Source organism: Diadema setosum, chromosome 21, assembly GCF_964275005.1.
Source record: "Diadema setosum chromosome 21, eeDiaSeto1, whole genome shotgun sequence".
NCBI classification, from domain to species: Eukaryota; Metazoa; Echinodermata; class Echinoidea; order Diadematoida; family Diadematidae; genus Diadema; species Diadema setosum.
In genome coordinates, this window is record NC_092705.1 from 26285197 (window position 1) to 26311051 (window position 25855).

Consider the following 25855-nt stretch of genomic DNA (forward strand, 5'->3'; position numbering starts at 1 on the left):
CCTAGATGACGTCATAGATATGTTACTGTAATGAAAACCTTATTGTGGCTAGATTTTGTCATGAGACATGTTGACTGAAAATGTCATGTTATTTCGTAATGTCATTCTTGAGATATTGACGACACAAAATTGTCCAGAAAGAAAGAAGAATAAAAAAAAATAAAGAGAGATTTTGACAATCACAATAGGTGATACGCTGATAGCGTATCACCTAAATATGATTTTATGCTTTCATGGAAATCTTGAAGAACAAAAGAAAATGGAAACCCTCGTTTGAGGGTGACTTTTTCAACAAACCGCACGAGAAATCAACAAAATCCCCGAGATGAAGTAGGTCATGTGACTGAGCGCTGGCCAATACACACACGCGTTAGAAAAGCGCTCGAGCTACGTTCAGAGGTTCTAGGTACACTATACACATCTCTAGCGTGGACGCACGTAGCGTTATGGGGAGTTGAGGAGTTCGCTCGGAGCATCCCGTACGCAACTTTGCAACTTCGTCCCGTTTTGACCTACTCTTGAAAACAAGCCGCTGTGAAATTCACCATGTTCCAGCTTTCCAGAAGGCCATGAAGATGTAGACTGTCGATATTTTGCGGTAGAATGTTGGAAAATGACGTCCGAACAAGTGGGAGAAGTCATGACTTCGAACGCTCCTATTCCCGCTGAAGTAGACTTGTCGACTGCCTACGATAGGTGAGCAAAACCGACCGCACATTTTCATTTTTCAGCTTGAAATAAACTGGGAATTCAACCAGTGTTACAAAATTCTCGTTCATAATTTATTTTTCATTGTATTTCAGCCGACTTTTCGGATTCATGACGACGGAAGGAGAAGACGGGGCCCAAAAGAAGGCCATGCTGAACAAGGTACGTTGTTATGAATGGGATTAGAAACAGCGCGCACCAACATGTATGGGATTCGAGTATTGTATGTACGGCGAGGCTCAACGCCCTAACTGTGCAAACCATACGATCCCTGGTACATGGGTGAAGTTGCTTAGTCCTGCACAGTGCAAATGGATGCGTTGTTTTCCGTTGGGGCACTTTTGCCGACAGATTTGTATTCCGCAAGGCCGTGACTGAAGAATCTGGCAAATGTTACCAGAGTTGCTATGGAACTTTGAAGTAATCATTTATTGTCAAAATAAAACGTAATCTAATTTATATTAATTCAGCCAAATATTAATGTTCAATATGGCTAACGTAGACCTATGCTGATTGAATCAAGGCAATTGATAAGTGGCTTCTCCAAAATGGCTGCCGGACAGTAATCATGTAGCATTTAGTAAAATAAGTCACACTGTTAGTTTAATTCGTCATTGCTAGAATTTTAACATTTAATTGATTAGAAATCAGATTGTTAACCAACACATGTACATTTCAAGTAGATCTATTTCTTTTTTTCAGTGTATTTCATAATATAGTGTGGCATTACTTTGATTAGTCGCGTGTTCACTGTTGTGCTGAATGAACAATGCACTTACTGCAAGCTGCCCATGATTCAACCACAACGCTGTCCAAAATTTGACCACCTGCTTCATGTAGAAACCTATGTGTTTTGCACATCGAACAGTTGAACCTTGGCACATGAGGTCAAACCTTTGTGCGGGTGCTGATACTTATGTAGATCCTATAAAGTTAGATTTATGCTGTTAAACACAACATAATTTTTCATCTAATCCCGAGAAGATGCTGATATCAGTATGTAGCACACGAAAACTGCAAGGCCAGCTTGCGCCAGGTAGATCTGAGACATGCAAATGGTCAGGCTCTATCTTGGATTGTTACCTCTTCATTTTGCAAGGATAGTGGAATTAAATCTTTGTTGCAGCATTTGAATACATGTATGGTTTTGATACAGCAATGCTACTTTGGTTATTCAGACAAAGGCACTCATGGTACAGTGAAAAAATCACATTATCACATCAAATGCAGATGCATGCTTTCTTCTGTGAATCCTCGGGGTGGGCAATATACAGCTTAGGCAAATACAGTCATGGTCTCCTTTTGTGCTGTCATGTGACTGGTATACAGGCAGTATTTATTTCATCTTTCATTTTTTTTTTGTTTTGTTGCGCAGAAACTGCAAACATACTTAGCACCAGTGTGCAAGTCATTACCATACCTAGTGCAAGAACTTCACCTTTACCTTTACCAGTGGCAAATCCAAAGGGGGGCGCAACCGGCGCACGCCCCCCTTTATTTTTTGTTAAAAATAAAAGAAATAAAAAGAAAAAAAATGAAATGAAACCCGGAAGTGGCACCAGAAAAATTTGTTGCCCCCCCTCTTTACAGAATTCCTGAATCCACCCCTGTTTACCCCGAGATTCTAGAAGAATGCTGTAGTGTTGTCACAGCAATCAGGTTTCCACTCCAGTTCTTGCCCTTGTAGTCAAGTTTCAGCCTTTCTCTTCCTTTCCTTTCTTTCTGTGTTATTTTCTGTCTGTTTGTCAGGCTCTCTTTTGTGCTCTCAGCATTTTTTGTCTACATGCATGTGGAGCTAAAACGTTGTTTTCCCCGTGCTCGGTCCAGGCTGGTCTTGAAAGTGATCACTGAAGGGGGCATTGACCGCATTCTCCAGCAGAAAATTCCATTCATTTCTTATTCGTTGCCGGAAAGTATTACTTCTCGGATGAACTCTTGTAGAATATCATGGAATGTAAATAAATGTTGCAAGTGAATGGTGTAATAAAATAGAATTACAATTCTTTACTCTTCTATTAAAGCTAGATAGTTGATAGAAGATGGATATTGTGTTTCTAAAAAACAGTACCCAGAATACTCAAAGGCAGTCATGTAATTGACCTGTAATTGTGGGTGTCCCTACAATGTTTTTTTTTTTATTTCTTCAGTAGTCTTAATACATCTAGGTGAACATTTAGGATTGAGATCATTTTGTTTTGCACATTGCTGGTTTTGATTCTCATTTGCATCATGGTTTAAAGAAACTGCCTAGTTTATGATTCAAGTCAAGACACATCATGAACACAAAGAGTCTTGAGGTATCACATCAGTACTTGGTAGGGTATGCCTACAGTATGAATTTACTCATTAGTCGGCTTTTTCAAATATGGAACCGTGGTATGTTGGTTTTGAATGTGGAAAGCACCGCTGGTGGAAAGTCAAGGTTACAGTCAAGGTCACAGGTCACAGTTCTTTATTCAAACAGCAAGGATGCACACTGTGAAATATGATGAAGTAGAATTTTATCTGTCACCTATGAACAAATCACCTATTTTGAACTGTAATCTGGTGTACAATTGTAGATCAAACCATGATTTGGCTAGTAGTCATGAGGCAATCTAGTTGCTCCCTGTTAGGAGTAGATCTGTTGATGGTCATGGTCAGACTCTAATTGCTAAAACTGTTGGGATGTTGTTTGTAATGAAACTCAGTCCGAGATATAGTTCATTTCTAAACTGGGACAAGGCAATATTATTGGGCAAATTGGGGATAGGTTTGATGAAGATCAGGGTCAGAAATCAAGGTCAAATTAATAAATTGCAAATTTGTGTTCAGTGTACATAAAAATTTAATATGGTTCAACAACGTCATCAAACCTCAATGCATCCGTGCAGATATTGGTCTGAACTTGGGTACATGTTTGCCATACGGCTTCGGGCAAGATACTGTGATGGTCGCCATGGCGCAACATCCCAACATAAATGGATGTAAGTTTAGTATGCAGAGCAAAGGCTTGCAGATTGACACTTTGATACTAAATTAAACATGACCATGTTTTGTTTTGACTTTGGTGCAATCAATTTTTCAGAGCTATTTTTTGTTAGTCTTGATAATTCTCTTAGCAGTTCCTTTTTCAGATTCAATAATTTCTGTTTGCTAGACCTTGTAAAGTTTACTGGATCTGAATCCCATTTTGGTTAAATCAGTTTATAACAACAATACAATCCAATATTTGTATATATAATGTATCTTTTACTTTTAGCACTGCTACATGTAGACAGCAACTACATGAAGTGTAATCAGGTGCCAATGTTGTAAGCAATGTGGTACCAAAGGGCATTTATAATATTAACTCAGTAATCACAGAAGACTTTTTTTTTTTTTTTTTTGAAAGGGGGCCCCAGGTCTGAAGGTGACACTGAATACCAATTTGCAAATCCATCAAATTTTAGCTCAAGTAAAATGACTTGGGTGAAAGTTAGATTGAACCATGAACATTGTGTATCCGTCATAAGTGAGGAACGATTGTTTAGTTATCCAGATATCAAATTGGGTATTGATCTAAGAAAATTATCCGAAGCAACAATAAGCCTGATACTAAATCAAGACTTGTCATGTTGCTGAACATTTCGTTGGAAGGGTGCTACGAAATGACATTTGGAATAACATCAATACCTTTTATCTGAGCTGTGGGAAGAGTACAATTGTATCACTTTTTTTTTTCTCTCTCATTTTTCCAAGTTGGCATGTGGGTATGTGTCCAAGCATGCTTAGCTGGCAAGCACCCATTCATTCCACTGACCCAACAATGAGTTACAATTGCCCCCGGCTTGTGGGAACATGGATTTAAAGCAATCTGGTAGGATATGTACAGTACTGCACCCACTGAGAAGTACAACTGTACTCAGCTGACTGTACCTGATCCGCTGATCTGGATTAATTAATCACTCTGTTTCATATCTGCCGCATGGGTGGACCTCCTTACCTGACACAGTGTTCCATGACAAGGGACTGGCTGTCCTGCTACAGAGCGAAATACTCTGTGAGTGTATCTGTTACTGTATGATTTGACAAGAATGCCGGGAAAACCACCCTAAAGTCTGGATGGGAGGCTGTGTTCTGCATTCATGGTTAGTAATGGACCCTTAAACCTGCCATGAAAAGTGAGTTTCTGTCATGAGGAATTGTGAGCATAACAGCATGGAACATCAAGTTGTCCCCTTTTGTCTTTTGAATAGAGCCATAATGCCAGGGTCAATATAGAAAATAGATTTTTAAGAGTGTTGACAACAGACCGTATGAAACTTGAGAGCTACATGTATTGTTTATAATGTACTATACAGCAAGCTTTTCCATTATGCTGCTAGTAGCGACCCTGAATATCAACCCAGTGTACTTTTTCTGATGTATCTTGTGCTTGGTTTTGAAATCTATGCATTAGCAGAGTCTAATTTGTACTTGGTAGAGGAAACAAAGGAAAATATGTTTCTGAAATGCAAAAACAGAATTCTGCCCTTCATAATTTTGCTTATATCATTTAAGCAGTGCTGAAAAACAACAACAAAAAACGAGAGTTCGGATTACATTATGTATGTCAGATACCAGTACAATGCTACTGAACGTCAGTCTAACAGATTGGTAGCTAAGCAGCTGCCCAAATTAACACGAGCAAAGTTCTCAGTTTTTTCTTTCATTTTGACGGTAATTTTGTATTTTATTTTTTTAAATGATCTGAAAGGATATTTTGTTTGCTAGAGAGATGAAAATAAAAATAAAAGGAAAGGAGATAGATTGAAAAGATGTTCCTACATGTACATGTATCTCTGACTGGTGTAGAAGCAAACACTTTTTTGAATCACGACCAGGAAGTGTTTAAATACAAACATACTTAAATTCTTATTGATTCATTTTTCTTAAATCCTAGGACAAATCTTTGTGTAATTTCCTGAAAATATCACGTTCACAGCTGAGAGAAATATTGTTGTATGATTACTTCTCCCATAAAATACATTTTTTTTGGGTGAAATGTTGTTAAGTGCAATTTGTGTGATGGGATAAAAGTGAAGATTGAATGGCAAAATTTCACCATTTCAGGACCCCTAATTTAAATTTGTCACATTCTGTTCACATAAATTCCCTAAGAATGATATGCTTCTCGCAAACTGATGTAAGAGGACTTTGCTGTCGTGATTGAATTTGGCTCATAATATGATCAGAGGGCACATGTCAATCAAAGTTTGGATTATTTCAAGTGAAAAAGTAATGAATTCTTCCACTTGCAGTTGAATAACGTGTATGTATAATTTCTCAAACTTCGAGATAGCAAGGTATGCCATGGCATAGATTATTAAAAACAAATCATCTGTCAAAGATTCCACTCATCTGTTACATTGTGTTCATCCCATAACCAATAATAGATAACATTTATTTTTTTGGTGAAATGGGGTTCATTTACAAATGTAGGTTTTTACTGGTTCACAAGACTGGAATTGATCAAATTGCAGAGTGTAAATGCTGCTATCTTTTTTTTTTTTTTGTGGGAAGGGGTGGGATGGGGGAGGGGCAATTTATTGTGAGTATGTAATGTGTGTGAGAATCATGGATGGGAAAGTTGGAAAGTACAGTGTAGATTTAGATGGAATCTTAGTGCAATTCATGTTTACAATGTAGTGGAATGCTGTGAAAGCACATGTGTGCTGTTCAGGACCATTCAATGAAGGCATGATGTGTGTGTGTGGGAGCGTTCAAGCACTCTCCTCTGGAAGCGAACTGCACCGCACTGTACCTGCACCAGAGGAGTGCTCGGACGCTCTTAAAAGTGTACCATACCATACTGTACCGAGCCAAAAGTGGACTACATGTACTTCCCGATGTGCTCCAAAAGCGTACCAAAAGCGTACCAAAATTTCGCATGTGAGAATGCGCGTATCATGCGCATACGTCATAATGCAAAGAGTTAATTCTCTTTGTTCTGGATAGCTGTAAGTAGTTCAAGCGCACCAGGTGAATGACCCTCTTGCTACAAAATGTGTGACCTCTCCTAAAAATAACTCATGAGGTATGCTTTCTCAACAGAACTCTCGTACGCTTCAAATCTGGCATAGTTCAGTACAGTACGCTTTAGCTCAGTTCGCTTTGGTTTGCTTCAGAGTGCTTGAACTCACCCTGTGTGATTCACATACGCCCACTCATGGCAGGATTGTACTTGGTGCACGACTCTGGGATTTCTAAGAATACCTGTACCGGGCCTGTCTTTTTCTCTGTTAATTGATACGCACAGATGATTGCATTGTAGTGAAACATTTATGGGGATCATTCATGGGACATGCTCCGAAAACAGTACAAATAGGTCTTCGGGCCCTAAAGTTGTATGTATCTGAGCTGTTTTTTTTTTTTTTAAGGCCTGTGATTGTATTGAGGTAGGAGTTTATGAGGACTTTGTGTGTCGTAACAGGATCAAAATTGTCCCAAACACACATGTAGGATGTATCACATGATTTTTTTCAGACATTGAATAGTTTTTCCTAAAATGTCTGTTAATTGACTTTACAGATAGATACAGAGATTTGGACCATTTTTGTTTTCTGAATAGAAATCTCAAGTTGGACCTTTCATTTGAATTGTTGATATACAGTACTGCTCTAGTTTAGATCACTACAGCATATGCCGTGAGGAGAAGAGGAGAGTCTCACACAAAATTCATCTGATACAACGTAGTGTGCATTTAATTCTTTTGGAACCTGAGAATCTTGTTGGGGAAACAGACAGTGAAAACAGATGAGTGTATTGTCCTCAGTTTGCTTTATGGAAACATTTTTGTTTCCTTGGCATACTTTCATTTCGTTTGTGATGAGACAGATAATGTTGACATACCACACAATCCATGCTTGTCATTGCTCCCATGCATTGTCGAGAGTAATGATGAAAGTTGTAATGGGTATTTACATAGATGACAGTTTGGCTTGACCGCGTTTATTGCATTGACATGTGTATGTTTTTTTTTTTTTTTTTTTTCAGTGATTACCGAGTCTGTTGAAGAAATGGTGTATCTCCCAAACAAAATGAAAATCAGTGCAATGCATCCAACTGTAATTGCTGTTGGCATGATTCATATTTGATCCTTCCGTATATGTGTACTCGTATCTTTAGTACTAAGGTCATTACTGCAAAATATTGGGTCATAGCAGCTGCTTTGGTAATTCTTATTTTGTTTCTTTATCAGTCAGTATTGGCTTCATACTGTGAGCAATAATTTTAATGACAACAAAACAAAAATTAATTTACAAATTGTTTTGTATTACACATTGAACAAAAATTAATGTAAATTAACTCTGATATTCATACATTAAAAAGATAAACATGTCTGTACAGTGTAACTTCAGAAATTTGAATTTTACAGGCATGCTGTGCATTGGAAAAAATATATGAATACTCTCACGTTGACATGGTGTCTTTTTTTTCTCTCTCTCACACACACACCTTTTTGTTCCTTGTCCATGAGGGTGTTCAGACTTACAAATTAACCTGTCGTGCTTCTGAACATGATTTTGCAAGGTTTGTAGAGTTATCCAGTGTATAGAAGTATAAACACCAAAAGAATGCTTGCCAACTCCTAATGACATTTCATACAGCAGCTATGTCAGAAACTCCACAGCTTGTCTGACTCTCAGTCTGTAACTTGTTTGCTTGTATGATAAAAATACATGCACTACATGCATATCATAGAAGAGATGCTAAAGTTCCTGTTACTTTTTTCATGAAAAATATTGTCTTTCCCAAATTAGATCCGCGAATGTCTATTGCACGAAAGGTCAATTCCACCAAAAATACACCTTTTCATTCAGCCCTCAGACTACACACTGTTTTCAAGGTTGGTACAAAACATGGATCCTTGCTATAGAGGGAGTGAATACAGGGTCAAGGGAAGCATTGTCCAGTATGTTGTACACTATTTTGGAGATGAAAGTTGTTCAGAATGCAAATGTGTACACCGAATCGAGCGAATCAACTCGATCTCTAACTTGAAAAACACCTCTGGACCATGATTCGTCAAACATAATTTGAGAATCGTGTCTGAGAGAAGCATGAATCAAGCTTAGATTTGAATTGAGAATCATGTTTGAGAGAAAGATGAATCAAGTTAAGATTTGAATTGAGAATCGTATGTGAGAGAAAGATGAATCAAGTTAAGATCTGATTTGAGAATGGTACAGTGTATTAAGAGAAACATGAATCAAGTTTAGACAATTCTCCCTATTGCATATGGCCGATATCAAGCGATATCACCTTGCGATACTGGTATCTGATTGTTCGCTTTTGGGAGGTATATTTCCGGTTTTGCGGTTCCGAAAAATGGTAACAAAGATCTTACGTACACGTAGTGTAGGATATGTGAACATCCATTCCTTTCTGGAATATGAATCAATCTTAGACGTGGTTTGATAATCAAAGTTTGAATTGATCAATAGGACACTTGTGGAGCCACGACATCATCTTGCCTGATTGGTGGTGAGGTTGTCACTGATATTGCTATTTTGGAAAAACATTTGAAACTCTGACTGTATGAAAGGTCCAAACTTAAGGAAAGCTCTACCATGTAGCTTGCAAATTTTACTCTTTTCACCAAAGCCAAATTGAACGTGGTTTGGCATTGCACATCAAGGTGTGATTCCGTCACATTACATCACGGTGACTATTTTAGGGCAACTAGGGTCAGTTGTTGGCCAGGCGTGATGGATATTTCCTGAGAAACAAGCACAGTTGTGATGTTGAACCAGTTGTACCGACTCGCGAATTCATGCGTTCCAGCACTAATGGCTAATGGTTCGACTGTTGTGTGACAGGCTGGCTGCAACCAGATGCGTAACAGGTGTTTGCTCGTCAGTGGGCAACTGGTGGTGATGGTGGCTGCAAGTTGTACAGCTGGTCAATGTTGACACAATCGCTACTGTATATATAATATGAGCAACGCTAGACATCATCATCATGAAATCTGGGTCATGCTATGGAGTCATGTGACTTGTGTCATTCTCAGATCGGTCATGTGATTACATGTAGGTCGCACTGCTACATTGGTATGATATCCTGCAAGTGTCATGGTGGAAAGTCATGCAACTGCTTTCTCTCAGGGGGAGAATACTTCTCTAATTGCCTTTGATGGTGACAGATTAAAAAGAGTGCTCATCTGATAATAGGGAACTACTTTATCGGGAACTGTTTAGACAGGGAACACCTCCAGAGTGCTACAAATTCAATGCAACAAATACACTTTTACTTGTCATTTCCACTCTTGAATTGGAACATTGCTCTACTTGGGTACATTTTCGCTGAAACTCTTCCATCGTCCCTCTTTAATGTCAAAATATTACAATGTCAAACTCCATACAAGAAGTTCACTATAATCATAGATGTTTTGTTTCCTTGCCAGAGCAGTTATACTGTATACTAACCAGCCATGGATAGAGTTGCTGATTGCGTAGTCTAAACATAATTTACTGTTGGGCAGCAGGACATGCATTGTAATTTGTGGGACTACACAGTAGGGTGGCAATGTGCCGACGGTCACATTGAGTGCTGTCAGCTTTTACCTGTACTATTTCATGCACTTCAGTTGTGAGTACAGAGAGTCATCGTCTCTACATGTGGCCCATACTCTCCCTCATTGTGCACCTGTGGGGTATCTACATACACAGTACCAGTACATGTATTTTGTGTGTATGGCAAACAGAATGAGAGATGATCGGTAAAAGAAAGAAAAAGTGTTTTTGTCCCTGAGTTTCATGGTACACATGGTGTTAAACTCTGATGACATAATGAAAGCGTGTTTAGATTTTGCAATTAGTAGGGTCATAGCATCATTATGTGAATTCTGAGAAGGTTTATTTTGCAGAACAAACATGATGAATAAAGGTCAGGGTGCTACATAACTTGAGAGCAGGGTGCTACATAACTTGCCCGGTCGGGCAAGCAGATTTTCAAAGTGCTGCAGAACACTTGCCCGAACATTAAGTTTACTTGCCCGAAATGAAAGTCCAAAGTATAAGAATATAATGTAGAAAATCATTTGTAAGTCAAGGGCTTAATAAAACACAATCATTTGAATGAACTGCACACATTGATGTGCACGCTTAAACACATTGGAGTAACAAACTTGATCCCATCGAGTGTTGCCATTACATTGCATTGGGGATTCTTCACGTAAATGTTGGAAAGTTCCTGAAATGAAATAATAAGTGCGTTGCAGATCACTTTAAATAACAATCATTATCTCTGGGCTTCTGTATGTTTGACTTTGTGGGTTTGTAGGGGGGAAATAAGTGAAAAAAAAAGGTGGCTTCAAAACTTGCTTGCCCAATTCGGGCAAGCATTTGCTCTCATTGTTCAAAAACACTTGCCCGAATTTGATTTTCACTTGCCCCAGGCAATCGGGCAAGTGCTTATGTAGCACCCTGAAGGTGTGTTCCAGTGATGTGTGTGCACAAAGTATGATACTGCTACACAAACTGTACATCATCTCATCTTTTATATGTGTTTGTTCCCTTTTGTCCCTGGGTGTTGTGGCTTGTATGTAGTTGTTGCCTTCAATATATAGGTAAAATAAATGTGCATGATTCAGGGTGTTCCACAACTTGAAATTTGAGCGTTTTGCAAGCTCTGAATGTGAGAATATTGTGGAAATTGTACGTGCATGGAGTGGACATCACAAGTGCATAATGTGCAGTATTTCGCCACTTATTTCCGATTATGCTGCCTACGTTTGATGTTCTGTCTCATGTTCTGTGTGCAAATTTTCCAAGTAGTTTGATTTTTATCAAGTTTAGCACTGTTTTTCACAAGTTTGATGCCATGTTACTTTCAACGTGTTGCCACTTCTTGAGGATGTTGCAATCAGCATAGCAAGTTACTGGCTCAGATTGAGGATGTTGCATATATAAAAGAATTCAAGCATGTTGCAGCGACATGCTCAAACCTCTCGTGGACCACCCTGATGATTTAGTGTTATGCCCACATATTGGGCTTCATGTGGGGTGGATTTGCCGGGGCCAATATCAGCCACAGCTTAAGAGGGAGCCCTGCTTTCAAAAATGGGAAAAAGCTTACACCTGTATCTCCTGAGACTTCCCAATCAATCAGGGGCCACTGTACCGTATGTCCCCCAAAAAAATTACAACGGTACCCTCCGCAGTGATAACTTTAAAAAATCGTGAATCAATCCAAATACAATTTCAGGGTATGAAACTATAACTTATTATTCACGTCTTGCAGAAAACCCCATCCGATTTGCTTCAGTGGTAAAGGAGAAATTAGGATTTTTGTAGAGCATGTCAGGAATCCCTTCCCTCCAAGTTCTGTCCATTGTGTTGAACACACATTAATATGCAATTCCAAGAGCATCCAAGTGCTAAACTTGGAAGAATCACATCCACGACATACTTCATGACGATTCACATTTCTCTGTGACCACTTAACCAAATCGAATGAGGTTTTCTGCAAAATATAGGTAAGATGTTATATTTTTAGACCCTGATATAGCATTCAGACTGTTTAATCATATTGGAAGTTATGAATGCAAAATTCCGACTGTAATTTTTTTTTTTGGACATACTGTATCGTTGCATGGCAGACAGATGTATAACAATATTGTATCACAGTCACTCTCAAAATAGACCAAAAAAAAAAAAAAAGAAGAAAATCTCTGCAAATGATATTGTTTGTGTCACTGTCCATGACCACTCAAGACTACTAAGCACTCAGTAGCAGCACTAGAAATATTACATGGATATGACTTTATACAACAAATTTGTTTACGCTATCTTTTTGGTGCTTAGGCTTTGAATAATGGTGTACTTGAAAATAGTGGTGCATTTTAATTTTCATCAATTCCCATTATTTTTTGAGGAAGATCAAAATCATTGTAGAATGAGGATTTGCCATTAGTCACCATATGATTTTGGACTACACTGTAGCTAGATACAAAATATACTACCCATGTGCTTTGTTTTTGAATGTCCAGATTGCAGTCAATACACTATAGTTCATGCTTGCAGCATGTGTACAAAGCATTCTTGTTTTCACCTGGTTGGGGGCAGGAGAGAATGTGGACTTGGTTGGAAAACGTGTTGGTGTCACAAGTGCGATTATTTCATCGTATTTGGAAAGCCCTTTTATCATTTAGCCATTTGTGATGACAAAGTCTCGGCGTACGTCCCTCGGAAACTATGTCTGGTACGCGAAAACAAAATGGTGACCCACACAGTCTCTATTGATGATGGCACACATCCCCGTAGGCTCTTTTTCTTTTCTGTTTTTTCTTTTTTTCTCCTTCCCGCGTGCTCTGTGCCGGGACGTCTGTCGGGATGCATCAGGGATGAGTGGGGTAAACATGTGCCTTTTTGTCCGCCTGCCTCTCTCATCCATTTATCTATTTCATTTCATTTGGGCATTTAGCATTCTCTGCTTTTTTATTACCGCCCAATTCATGGCTGGGTGGTGGGGGTTCAATGCATTTGCTGACTAGTCAGGGGGATACGCACCGGTACCCTACCTCTGCGAAAACACTCGTGTAGACCCCTCCCCCTTCTCTCGCTTGGTCGTATACCTGTAGCTGATTATCGCTTGATGTATTTATATACAACGTAGATACTGGGTTTTTTTAGAAGAAATATTCTGTATTTTTGCATACTGTGTTGTATCCAGTGCCATGAAGGGCCGTGATTTATTGCTAGTTTGCATAATTCGTGATGTGAATGCACATGTGGAAGTGAATGACATTTCCAACATGCACAGCATCCCCCGAAAGGGAAAGACTCCTAAATGGTACAAGTTACAGGATGGTGCACGATTGATGACACACAGTACTCTATGGGGAAACTGGAGGACCGTCCATCTCTTGTTAGTATGCTTTAAAGATTTAATTTGTCTGTTTACGAGCTTCGTTTTTGGGATGCCTCCACTTTATAAAACATTTTTGCTTTAGAATTTGTTTCCTGCGTAAATGAGGAGCAAGTATTTTTCTGTTCATCAGCATCATCTGTAACATTATCAATGTACATATTTGCAGCTGTTACAGTACTTGCAGTGTTATTTTGCGGAATGGCTGATCTTAGAAATACCCTCCAATCGAAGTTGGAACACTTTTTGTTCTTGCATAAAGTATCTTTCTGTTAGATTGTAATATATATTGTGCTACAAATCATTATTCATTTTATTTGTATTTGGGTGATTTCTATGAAGAATTATTACATTTTTCTGGCTTCTTCACAGGCCATTTCCCAGTTGGAACAGCAGATCAAGAAGAAAGGGGTCACTGACCCCAAGGTCTACTGCAAACTGGGTCATTACCATCTTCTGCTGGGTGAATACAGCAAAGGTGAGTGCACTTTTGTGTGTGTGTGTGTGTGTGTGTGTGTGTGTGTGTGTGTGTCATGTTGCACTATGTATGTTAGCATCTCCAGCATTTATGCCATAAACAGTGTATAATTCTGCTCTTTCAGGAAACATTTGAATGAAGAGCGCTTTATTGCTTGTGATTGCAACAGTGCTGTTTATGGAGGAGAGAACAACGCACTGTGAATGACCCTGTGCCTGCCTTAAGGGGATATCACACCTATTGTGTTTAGGGTCTGTATTTCCTACCAAGGTTATATTTTCATTGTTTTTTTTGACATAGGTGTATAACATAAGCCTTCAGGAGTATTTTCTGCCCATATGTAATCCGACACCTGTTCCGTTCTACATATAAAGAAAATAATAAGAAAACACTGTTTTGCTCTTATACAGACAACCCCTAGTGTTAATCTTTCTAAATTTGGTATGTAAATGAAGTATGTAAGGATAAACAGATTAATCGTTTTGGTTTTGTGATTTGACTTGTAAAATATTTTTAATTAATTTTTTTTCAAACACTCATATCCAAGTTGGCTAATTATGTATTCATGCAACTAATTAACTAACTTCTATGACTCTTATGAAAAAAGGGAAACGGTTATGAGCTCAAGTATCTTTTCAGAAATCTTCTTACCAACTCTCAAGTCATTCTGTTAAACCATGTATTTTTAATGAATAAAACAAAATACTAATTTCTTAAGAAAGTAGTATTTTGAGAAAACAAAGGAAACAAAAAGGTATTACAATATGCACAATACATCGGTCATTACTCTTCTAGGAAAAACATATGGAGCTACAAAACAACTACCATTCACCAAAAACAGCTATGGATATATCACAAACACCATTCAACACCATTCATATCTCTCTCACATGAAGTATATGGTTGATAGTTATTAATTAGGGGGAATTATAATTATTCCTAATTGACCAATGTAATATTCTTGTCTACGCAGCCACCTTCACTAACATACCACATGTACTTCACTTCTCAGGCCAAAGTTTGATGCTGTAATAAAGAGGCATTGAAGCATCTTTACATAGCCAATATATACAAACATTTAATCAGCTGAAATTCAAAGTATTTACATTTATGACAAATAATTGCTAATTAACTAATCTACTACCAAGAAAATGATTAACAAAAAAAAAAAAAAAAAAAAAAAACTTATTTACACACGAGGCCAGGTCGCCAGCGACAGCGTGCAGTCTGGTTCACCACTGGCGACCTGGCAAATAATGGCAGTTGGTGCTGGATGAGGCAGTGGCTGTAGCAAAATAATAATCAAAGTTAAACTCAATAAATACAATTATTATTTACAAATGGAAAATGAAAAATTCAATAAAATCATATAAGCTATAACGAATATGTACAACTGGAAATGTTACATTAAATCAAAATCATATGTCTATAAAGGATATTTACAGCTGGAAATTTTCTACAAAATCAAAATCATGAAATAATCAGCATATATATAACAAAACATGTGTCATAATAAAACATTGCACCATAAATATACATATCACATCATACAAACTATATACGACTTAAAAAATTACACGTAACCCCTACTACATGAAAACCCACACACCTAAAACCCTCCCGCCTCATACAGTACCCCTTCCTCTTCCACATAGCCCTCCTCCCTTTCCTTATTTCCCTGCCTAATTGCCTCCCTTTTCTTCTTATTAGCCTCCCTTGCCCGATTATCTGCATTACTAATCCTAGCCTTATCCTTCCTACGTGCAGACAACAAGGCATGAGCTCCCATGCTGAGATTGAGGCTCTGTAGTAGTCTGTGGCGACCGATCTCGGCGCCGCTGTTGAACGCCATTACAGCCATGTTGACTGCAATGTGAACAACTTTGGCAGTCCTCCATACGTGTTTGGGACACCTTTTCCAGATGAGCTGGTTGAAGGCTTCATTCTGGTTCTGGGTGTACCCTGGAAGACATCTCGAGAGAAGACTTTCATCACTGAGTCGCTGGAACACAGGCAAGAGGGGTTCGAGGAGCCGCCCATCAAGATGGTGGTCCTTGTCCTCCATCTTGCCGTGTTTTCTATACTCACACCAATCGTCGTTAGGGCAGTACTGGTGGCGGATCTCATCATCAACTTTGCAGCTGTGATAGAGAATAGCCAATACTGCCCGCTGCAAATCCTGTGTTGCCCTCGCCTTTTCTTCACTATTCCTAATTATCCCCTTGCTAGCTTTACGAATTGTTGTTCTATATAACTTACTAAGCCTACCTACTGTCCCCTCATCCGCATTACCATGTAAACACCCTGCCCCACGTCCAGCCCCCCGCTTATTTAGCAACTTCCTAAACTCCTGACTATGGCTATCGCTCTTCCTAAACTTATCCAAATGATTAAACATACGCTTCCCTACATGCCCTACACAATCTAACTTCTCTACTTTATGACCCTCCCCATATGTTTCCTCTACTGCCTTGAATGCCTTACTATCCCCATCACTAACCATGTACTTATACCTTAGCCTATGCTTATCTACTGACCTACCCCATATTGCTACTGCTGCATCTACTTCCATCTTCCCACTAGATCCCTTATGCCCTCCCAAACAGTTGTCCTTATGCCCCTCCCACCAGTTCCTATACTCCTCTGTATCCCTATCCCACCCCTCCTTTAGTTTACATTCCCTACAAACCTTAGATAATACCTCCCTGTCTAAAACCTCCCCACTGTCCATGCTAATAACTACCCCCACCCCATGATTAGATACAAAGCCCCTTTTATGCCACGTGCCATCATACGATACTGCCACATCCAGCACCTCCTCCTCCTCCAGTTCCGGGTTCTCTGCCACCACCATCTCCCTGACACGCTGCCCAGCCTCTGCCATCTGCTGATCTGCAGTCTGTAAAAACCCAAACCAAAAATGGATGAATAGATAAAAACAGAGAAGAGGAAACAGAAAACATTTGATAATCAATGTTTATACCTATGATATAAAAACAGTAGTGGTAGGCTTTTTACAAAATTTAACAACTTACAAATTGTAGATCTGTGGGAATGAAGATAAGTATCTCTTACCTCACTGCTAGTAGTGTGCAGGTGGTTCAGGTGATCCTGAAAGCTCTTGCTGTTCACCGGGGCGGGAAGGTTCATGTAGGCACACAGGTCAGCCAGAGCTTCCCGCCCGAGTCCCACCTCCATAGCTCCAAGAACGGACCGCCGATTGATGGCTGCAGATTGTCCAGCACCCCCTGCTACATTTGGTGATGTTCTGAATGTGTGCTCCATCTTGCAGATGGAGCACCGGAGGACAAGGGTGCTGCACAGTCCATTACGCTGCTGGTCAGCCTCATCAATCTGCAGGAAAGCTGCATACAATGAAAGAAATATGCAAATTATGTACCGTAGTATTTGTACTTTATATAGAAATGAAGGAAAGGAAATGACAATAAAAAAGCATACTTATTTTAATCCTAATGATAACATTCCTACCTGCTCTCTTTGCATCTAGAAATACAATAGCCACTACATTGTAGGTCTAACCATCATAATACCATCACAGAGCCATGTCACAATAATCCTGGGCCTGGCATGATAAATGGGTGTGAGCTTTCCGTGACATAATATGAAATAAATTACATACAAATTATGCAGATAAAACAAAATTACTAGAGAACCTAATCATACATTCTACCTGACCAAATATCAGCGGTGAGTTGTTACTTTATCAGAGTCAGAACCTTGGATATGGCCTACGTTAAAAAAAAAGATTAAAACTGCGGACAGAAGTTATTTACTGACATTGCCTTTCTTTTAGACTGTTGACTATAAAATTTACCAACGGCGAAGTCTGTTCATGAACACTGCACTGACATTGAACAATTACAACATCTACATAAATAAAGATGATAAACAATGCAAGCTTACTCACCTTCTGGGCAAGAATGGCCCTTGAATTCTTCAAGAGCTTTACCAAGGAGCCGCTTGTTGACTATGATGTTCTCGTTCTCGGGCTCTGGATCGGGAAGGGTTGGGGGATTTTCAGCACACAGAAGTCTATGTGTGGGACTGTGTTGTGAAGAAAGCTTTCTCCTGGAAGCAGTGTCCTCCTCAGGTGTAGCAGCTGCTCCAAGCTTCATTTTCTTCACAACATTTGCTGAAATCCCCCTGAAACCCTTTTTCTTATAGTAGCTGCCTTTTCTTTTTCCCATTGTTGAGGTTTTGTTTGGAATATCCCAGCGATAAAACAACAGAAACTGAACTAGGTAGTGAAAGTATTATGAAGTGCCACAGCAAAGGCATGAGTCAGAGATATCTGTCACATTCCTCCCACTAGATGGCAGCATATTGTTTTTCAGTGCCTCTAGTCTAAGAGCCCAGGCTCTGCCCTTCATTTTGATATGTCATTTGTGAAATTTGGATAAAAAATGATAATTTTAGGACAGTTTGAATTTCTCTATATTTTCATTGTTTCTGGTCGCCGATCAGGTTAAAAAAACAATAAGAAACATTAACTTTTAATCAATTTTTTACATACTTAGAGTGAAATTTCGAAACTATTTTTTTTTTGGTAGATCTAGTGATAGTTCAATATTACATTGCCATCAAAATCTCAAATTACAATTTTTATTGATATTTTGGCCCCATTATAGGATATGTAGCACCTTAAGTCTTTCAGGCTAAATATCTGGATATTGATAACAGACAGAATCAGATTTCTTTTTAAATTCTTAGTTCTCTTTGTTGGCCAATTTTCACAGATGTCAGGATGAAACTAATTGTCAATGAATGAGGGATTTAAATTCTTTTTCTTTTTTTTGTGCGATAATGAGAAACCTCTTATGAAATATGAAAGAGCATATACTTCTAAGAGGAATTCAAAGTTTATTAGATGAAAATTGGTTTTGAAATATCCAAGATATTCAAAAACAGAGTAAATCAAAGTGGTCCTTATAAAAAGTGGGACCCACCATTTATTAGGACCACTTTGTTTTTGGATATCTCAGCCATTTCAAAACCGATTTTCATCAAATAAACTTTAAATTGTCTTAGAATCACGTACTCTTTAATGTTTCATATCGGTGGTTTCCAATTAAATGTCACAAAAAGTTAAAACTTGGATGAATCCCCATCTCAACCAGAACTGCACCATCTCTGTAAAGGGAAATTCCATTCTAACTTTATGTTGCTCTGTATGAAAACAAACAAACAACAAAAGTACATCTGTGACAAATTTGGAGAAAACACACACACACACACACACATCCATCCCCACATACACACACACAAGTTATGAACTGTAAAGGTATTGGAGAGTCGGACAAACTGGCAACTATTGTGATGTATGTGTTCAGTAGCTCTCCACTCGGTTTTTATACAAAACTTCACTAATTATTTTTCTCCCAGTATTTTTTTTTTAATTGTCTTATTTGTTTGTTTGTTTGTTTTTTTTTTTTTACGCCTGTTCATTGTAAATGAAATGAGTAATTCTGTGTTTTTGTGTGTCCGTCCTCCTCAGTGGATAAGTTCTGCCTGTACCCAAATATTTGAGAAAAATGAAAGTTAGTGAAAATTTGCAAACAAAGCAAATGGAGAGATGCTTTAGACACGTAAATCACAGAGAATTGTCAGTTTGTATTACAATTGTACTCTCTAAACTGTTATGACTCATAAATTTTGTTATATGTCTGATTTTTTTTTCTCCATATTTATTGATTTACTCCCCTGATTATTCAGTTTTTTTTTTTTTTTACAGTAATTACTTTTGATGTAATATTGATACGTGAGAAGTATGAAATGAAATGAACTTAGATTGAACTTGAACTTATAACATGAACATAAAAACAGGATGGGATTTTCCTTAAGATAGAAAAATCACTGAACCACTTATTATTTCCCATGTGTATGTGTGTTCAAATTTGTTTTTGTCTGTTAGTTTTTTTTTTTACAGGCTCATGTTTCATCTCTGTATCACTGTGGTCTCCTATTCTGAAAGTTAATCTCAATAAATGCACAATCAATTTGTCTAAATTGTACAAAATGGTATGAAAGTCACCGCTTAGGTGAGTGGAGTTAATTAATGGAAAAGGGTTAAATGCAGGATTATTTAATTACTCTGTGACCACAATTTAATAAATTTTGCTTGTCGGCAACCATGAGATATAAAACCATATTTTTTTTTTTTTTTTTTTTTTTTGGGGGGGGGGGGGGGTCCTGAAACTTTGTAATTAGTGCCACCAAGGAGATACATGTATCCATGAAAACAAGGTCAGTAAAGAATGATACTAATTTTGATAGGGAATGAAGACGACACAGGTATGTTTAAACCAGTTCTCTGCTGAAGCATTCACCTCTATTGTAGCAGTACATGTAATTTGCTATTAGACTACAAAGTAATGAATATAACAAGCCTCAACTTTTGCATCTTCTGAGCATGGGAAGGCAACTGAAGCAAAGGAGTATTAAAAAGCTTGTTCATTGCTAAATCAAAAGTCAGTTTCATCTCAAAATTGGAAGTGTATTTCTTCAGCTGGCAACAAATACATCCTTGAAGAAATGAGAGCTAATGTAATTCAATTAATCCTGAATTGTATTGCACAACAGAGGGCGGTATTACTTTTTATCAGCAGCGATTGCAGTGCACTTTTGCATCCATCACACTGACCTCAGCCATCATATAGTAGTTTGATGTGTGTGATTTATAGCTAGCCATGCATGTTGAAATGTTTCGAGGTAATGGGTTTACCACTGCTCTGTTCATCCAAATGTTATCATGTGGGTGCTCACAGATTAAATTAATGGTGGGATTTCGATTGTGATCCAAATACTCAAGAATTGTTCACCTAATCAGATGGACAGAAATATCTTGCTAATTGCTGATTGCCATATTTTGTCGACCAGACAGGGCGTGCCTGATATCTACTGAAATGATGATCCTTGCCCTTGTTTTTGCGGATGTAGTGATGTGTGTTCTGAATGATTGGATAGAAGATACTGAGATCATGTGCTCCTCTGTTCAGTAGACACCTGCTCTGGTGCAAATTATTGGGCTATTTCTCAAATAATCACAAGATTTCTTGCAATTTGGAGCAGTGATGCTGAGCGTGCTATTTCGCGAGACTTTTGTCCACACTGGCAAAAGAATCTGAAGAAATTGATAGCAATGTAAATCTGCAGATTTGGATCCTGCTATTACATTCATGTCAGTCTAAATGGCTCTGTAGCTGCTTAGCATCAAACCATCGCAGTAGCCATCGATCTTCTGCGCAAGAGTGAATTGCATGCAAATTGCAAAGGAAATATGATCGCTTGGAAATAATAAATCATCACGTAATTATTCTGCCGACCCTTCACTGAATGTGGAGGGCTCTTCAGATATAAAAGTTTAGTGCCCTGACTTTCATTTTATGTTTTTTACACTTTTGATCTCAAAATACTCCCAAACTCCTTATCCTTGCAATTTGCCTCACTTATGCAAGTTTCTCGGTAGACCCTTTTGATGTCTTGCACACAAATTCCAAATGGTAGAAGGTGAATTTGGAGGCCCTATGAGAATTATCTTGTATGTTTCATGCCTTTATTCCAAGCTTATTCAAAGGTTCTTCCATTTTGTACAATATCAGAGATATTGTTTGCATGTACAGTACATAAAACCTTGCAACTCAAATGTGGAAACATTGTTCAACAGTTCCCTTAACCACTGTTGTTTAATTAAAAGTGCTACTGCAGCATTTTGTATTTATATTTGAATAGATGACATTTGTAACAGTGAAGTCATTTTCATGTCCAATCATTGTGGCTCTGTGGTTGAGTCCACCAACTCTCAATCTTGAGGTTCTTGGTTCAGTCCTCGGGCAGCAGCGGTATCCTCCTTTGGCAAGTAAACAATTCAATAGAAAGGTAGGGTCAAGTATTTCATTTGAATTTTGTGTCAAATCTCTTTCTGTATCAGAGCGAATGTATAAAATCCTGGTATTGTTTGAAAGTATGCATTTTGATATGTCTTTGGTTTCTATGACAATAATTTTTTTTTTCTTTGGCTCCTGTTTCTCTTCCATTGTTACAGCCCTGTCAGCATACCAGACATTCTTCACAAAGGATAAAGAATACTGGAAGGTAAGTGATAAAAAGCAGTGTATCCCCAAACAGGTGGATTTTATGCAAAATTACAAGTTTAATATTACCATATGAAAAGACCTTTTGTTCATGTTTGCACCCTTCAAGTGTAGAAGTCCTGGGCGCTGTTGCATTGAAAATATCAAACATAAGTAAAAAAAAAAATCAAACACAAGTTCGGTATCAGCCAATCAGAATTGAGTATTTGGAGACTTATATTTGATTTTGTTACTTGTGTTTGATCTTAACTTATATGCAACAGGGCCCAGGTGTAGATCTGTTCTTGACAGCACAGTATATGATATATAATGTTTACAGTATTTTGAAAGAAAGAATCAGTCCTATTTTTGAGAGCATATTTAAAAAAAAAGCTCTTTCAAGAAAAATGGAAGTACCATCATGTCTTGCTAGAAATGAATGAGTAGCTTTTGATATGATAGAAGAAAAAATAAAGTTGCAGAGTGAGGCCAAACAAAGTGTAGGTAAGGAAGGATGAAACGATCTATTCCTATTTTCATCTATAGACTATATTTTTATATTTTGCTGCATACTTAAGAAACATATATATTTCCAGAATATATTACTCTTGAGTGGGATGAAACATATTCTTAACTGTCTCCTTTGAGAGTTATGAGTAGATAGGCTTCATAGGCTGTGATAAGAATTTTGTGCATAATGCATGTATTATACGCCTTGTGTACACCATAGGTCCTTTGCAGTTCTCATAGCAATAGTGATTTGATTTCCTATGATATATCATGTCTGTGTGGTCATACTGGGTTTGTCATGGCTGTGTGTTTTCTTGTCATCATCTTTGTTGCGTTTTCCCTTCTTATTACCTCGGCCAAGGGGGGAGGTTATGTTTTCGTTACCGTTTCTTTGTTTGTTAGTTAGTTAGTTAGTTTGTCTGTGTGCAAAATAACTCCAAAAGTAGTTAACGGATTTGGATCAAACTTGCAGGAAATTTTTAGAATGATACAAGTAACAGATGCTTCAGTTTTGGTAGTGATCTGAGAATTTTTGGGGAATTTATGAAGGATTTTTGATATTTTGGCAGGTAGGGTCAATGAACTTGGGAGTTCAGGCTGTGCGTATTTGAGGTTTGCACGCGCGCACTAAAGTGCTTGCTCTAGTTTCTGCTAGGGCGAGGCGTGCCTTGCAGCTGACGGTTTATGACGTAACCAAAGGCTTCTATATTGGGAAATCGGGCGATTTTCAGCACACAATGCTATAAGTACGTATGGGTGGAAATCACTGATATCTCTATGGAAGAACAAGATCAGTGGTGGAAATGAGCTGCATGCTTCGCGGAGGTCTGCGCTCTCAGAGTGCTTTTCTGGTATTGCCATGTTTTCCCTTCTTATATCATCTATTTTTTGCTTATTCATTTTTTTTTTTCTAGTATTATCTTTTATATAGGGGATCAACAATTTTGCATGCAATAATCTTCATTATAATATTTGCAGACCTACACATTTGTATAGAATTAGATCTAACATTTAAATTCCAACGTAATACGATACTAAGAGTCTTATATTTTCAGTCGATGGTCTGTTGAGAAATTAGAAATTCACAATGCTAGGTCCTGATCTACGTAGACAACAGAATTTGTTTGACTGAAATTGCCACATGCGTTGAATTAACGTTAGGATGACTGTGTTGTACAGGAGAGGTGATGTGGTGATAAGGCTGCTGAAATCTATGACGTCCTCCAGAAGCTGTGTCTTCTACAGTGTGAAATTAGAGAGTCAGAACCTTCATAAAAAAAAAAAACAACAAAAAAACAACAAAACTACATGTCTGTCACCTTCATTTCTCCCAAGACCGAGAATGCATTGTGGAGGGAGGAAGGGGGGGGGGGGGGGGGATAGGTGGGGGCAGAATCCATGAAAGTGATGCATTTTATTTTAATATACCTTAAAAGCTGCCACACAGGCACAGAATTGCCTTGAAATGTAGTATTATGTGGTGTGAATGACATATTTCTGTTGAAAAAAGCAAAAGGACACACATAAACACATACACAAGCATACACACACACACACACACACACACACACACATTCACACATGCACAGGCACAATCTCTATAATGATGCAGTCCCAACCAGAGAAGTTAAAAGTGACAGAGAGAATGAACATGAAAGTAAGTACTCCTATGAATCCATGAAAATGATGCATTTCATTTGAATGAAAGCTTAGAAGCTTCCAATATTCACTGGAGGATTCCCTTCAGATACTGTATACGCCATATATTTCGCTAGTCTAAAATTTCGCGAATCGGGAACTCCCGACAATTTCGCGAGTGGTTAAATTCGCGATCGTGGAGTCTTTTACTGGAATGGAGAAGTGTACACGCATGCATTACATTCACATCGGGATCAGGGTCAATATATTCGCGTGTCTTTAATTTCGTGAATAGCACCTGACAAGCGAAATTCGCGAAAATAAAAACCTCGCGAAATATTCGGCGTATACAGTATTGTATGATATGATGTAAATGACTTGTTTCTGTTCAAAAATAAAAAGCAAAAGGACACACACACAAAAACACATACACAAACATACACACATCCATTCACACAAGCACATTCACAATCTCTATAATGGTACTGTCCCAACCATAGAAGTTAGGTGTGACAGAGAGAATGAAAATGAAAGTAAGTACTCCTGTGACCTCTCTGCGTACATTCCTCCAGAAATGTTAAAAAGACTGTATTCAGTGAAGATACTTTCCTTATTTTTTTTTTTCCTCAAGAGATAATTGCTCATGTTTGTGCAGCATCAACAATTTTAGAGCAGAAAAAAAAAAGGCCCAGTGCATTTAAAAAGATGACTCACATAGTAAACATTTATATCACAGCAGGAGTAATGATCATTATGTAACAATTGACTTCAGGAATGGTACTTATTCGCAGTACGGCAATCAATAGTTTTGGATGTTACCACTAGAGATCTGAGATGTTGCGTGTCCTTATAATATAACATAGCATAACATACAATAATATATCATAACATATAACATAACCAAAAAAATAAATCAAAACATAACATAACATAATGTAACATAACCAGTATTCATATCGCAGCTTTTCAAAATAGATTCGAAGTACTCACGCAGTTACAACAGAATACAAGAAAAAAATCTATAACATTATAATCATCATTATTATTATCAATATTATATAAATGTCATATTATTGTATTAATAACAATTTGTCATTTTTCCCTAGACTGCTTCATTCTTGGAATGGCATTAATCTAAAATCATACATTTAAAAAAAAATCTTCTTTTTTTCCTCTTCAACATTTATTCTTAATTCATAAATTGTGCTGATCTTCAAGTCAAATTGTGAGAAGTAAACTCACCTGCTCTTTGTCCATTTCAGGATGCAACCTTTCTCTATGGGCTCGGAATGGTATACTTTCACTTCAATGCCTACCAATGGTAAGTCACTCATCTCAGTGGTGGTGGTGGTGTGTGGATGTGATGATTGTAATGACACACATTGGTTTAAAGAGGAGAGAAATACTCAAGTAGATGAGATGGGGAGGTGAACAGAAAGAATGGTAGAAAAAAAAGTGAATCAATTGAGACAAAGATATGAAGGGTCTGAGGGGGTTGGTAGGAAGAGAAAGTGAAAGAATAGAGCAGAAAGAATAGAGCAGAAAGAGTGGTAGAAAAAAA

General features: G+C 38.0%; 2 protein-coding genes across 2 annotated transcripts; one reads left to right on the forward strand and one right to left on the reverse strand.

Moving 5' to 3' along the window:
- The first annotated feature begins 459 nt into the window (after nt 1–459).
- On the forward strand, nt 460–25619 carry LOC140244309 (histone demethylase UTY-like). Its single transcript, XM_072323951.1, has 5 exons — nt 460–696; nt 804–870; nt 13951–14056; nt 22119–22168; nt 25557–25619. Exons 1-5 carry the CDS (start codon nt 614–616, stop codon nt 25617–25619), a joined length of 369 nt encoding a protein of 122 aa, XP_072180052.1. The 5' UTR covers nt 460–613.
- On the reverse strand, nt 15120–18376 carry LOC140244202 (uncharacterized). Its single transcript, XM_072323833.1, has 3 exons — nt 17985–18376; nt 17132–17421; nt 15120–16955 (listed from the first exon to the last, which is right to left on the reverse strand). The coding sequence occupies exons 1-3, from the start codon at nt 18262–18264 to the stop codon at nt 15666–15668; spliced, it is 1860 nt and encodes a 619-aa protein (XP_072179934.1). The 5' UTR covers nt 18265–18376; the 3' UTR covers nt 15120–15665.
- Nucleotides 25620–25855: the final 236 nt, after the last annotated feature.

What these genes read in the sequence shown, in the direction of transcription:
- LOC140244309 (XM_072323951.1), top strand. Translation starts at nt 614, where the DNA reads ATGACGTCCGAACAAGTGGGAGAAGTCATGACTTCGAACGCTCCTATT. An exon ending in TTGTCGACTGCCTACGATAG is followed by an intron (nt 697 to 803) that starts GTGAGCAAAACC and finishes ATTGTATTTCAG; the next exon opens with CCGACTTTTCGGATTCATGA. An exon ending in AGAAGGCCATGCTGAACAAG is followed by an intron (nt 871 to 13,950) that starts GTACGTTGTTAT and finishes GCTTCTTCACAG; the next exon opens with GCCATTTCCCAGTTGGAACA.
- LOC140244202 (XM_072323833.1), bottom strand. Translation starts at nt 18,264, where the DNA reads ATGGGAAAAAGAAAAGGCAGCTACTATAAGAAAAAGGGTTTCAGGGGG. An exon ending in GGGCCATTCTTGCCCAGAAG is followed by an intron (nt 17,422 to 17,984) that starts GTGAGTAAGCTT and finishes CATTGTATGCAG; the next exon opens with CTTTCCTGCAGATTGATGAG. An exon ending in TGCACACTACTAGCAGTGAG is followed by an intron (nt 16,956 to 17,131) that starts GTAAGAGATACT and finishes GGGTTTTTACAG; the next exon opens with ACTGCAGATCAGCAGATGGC.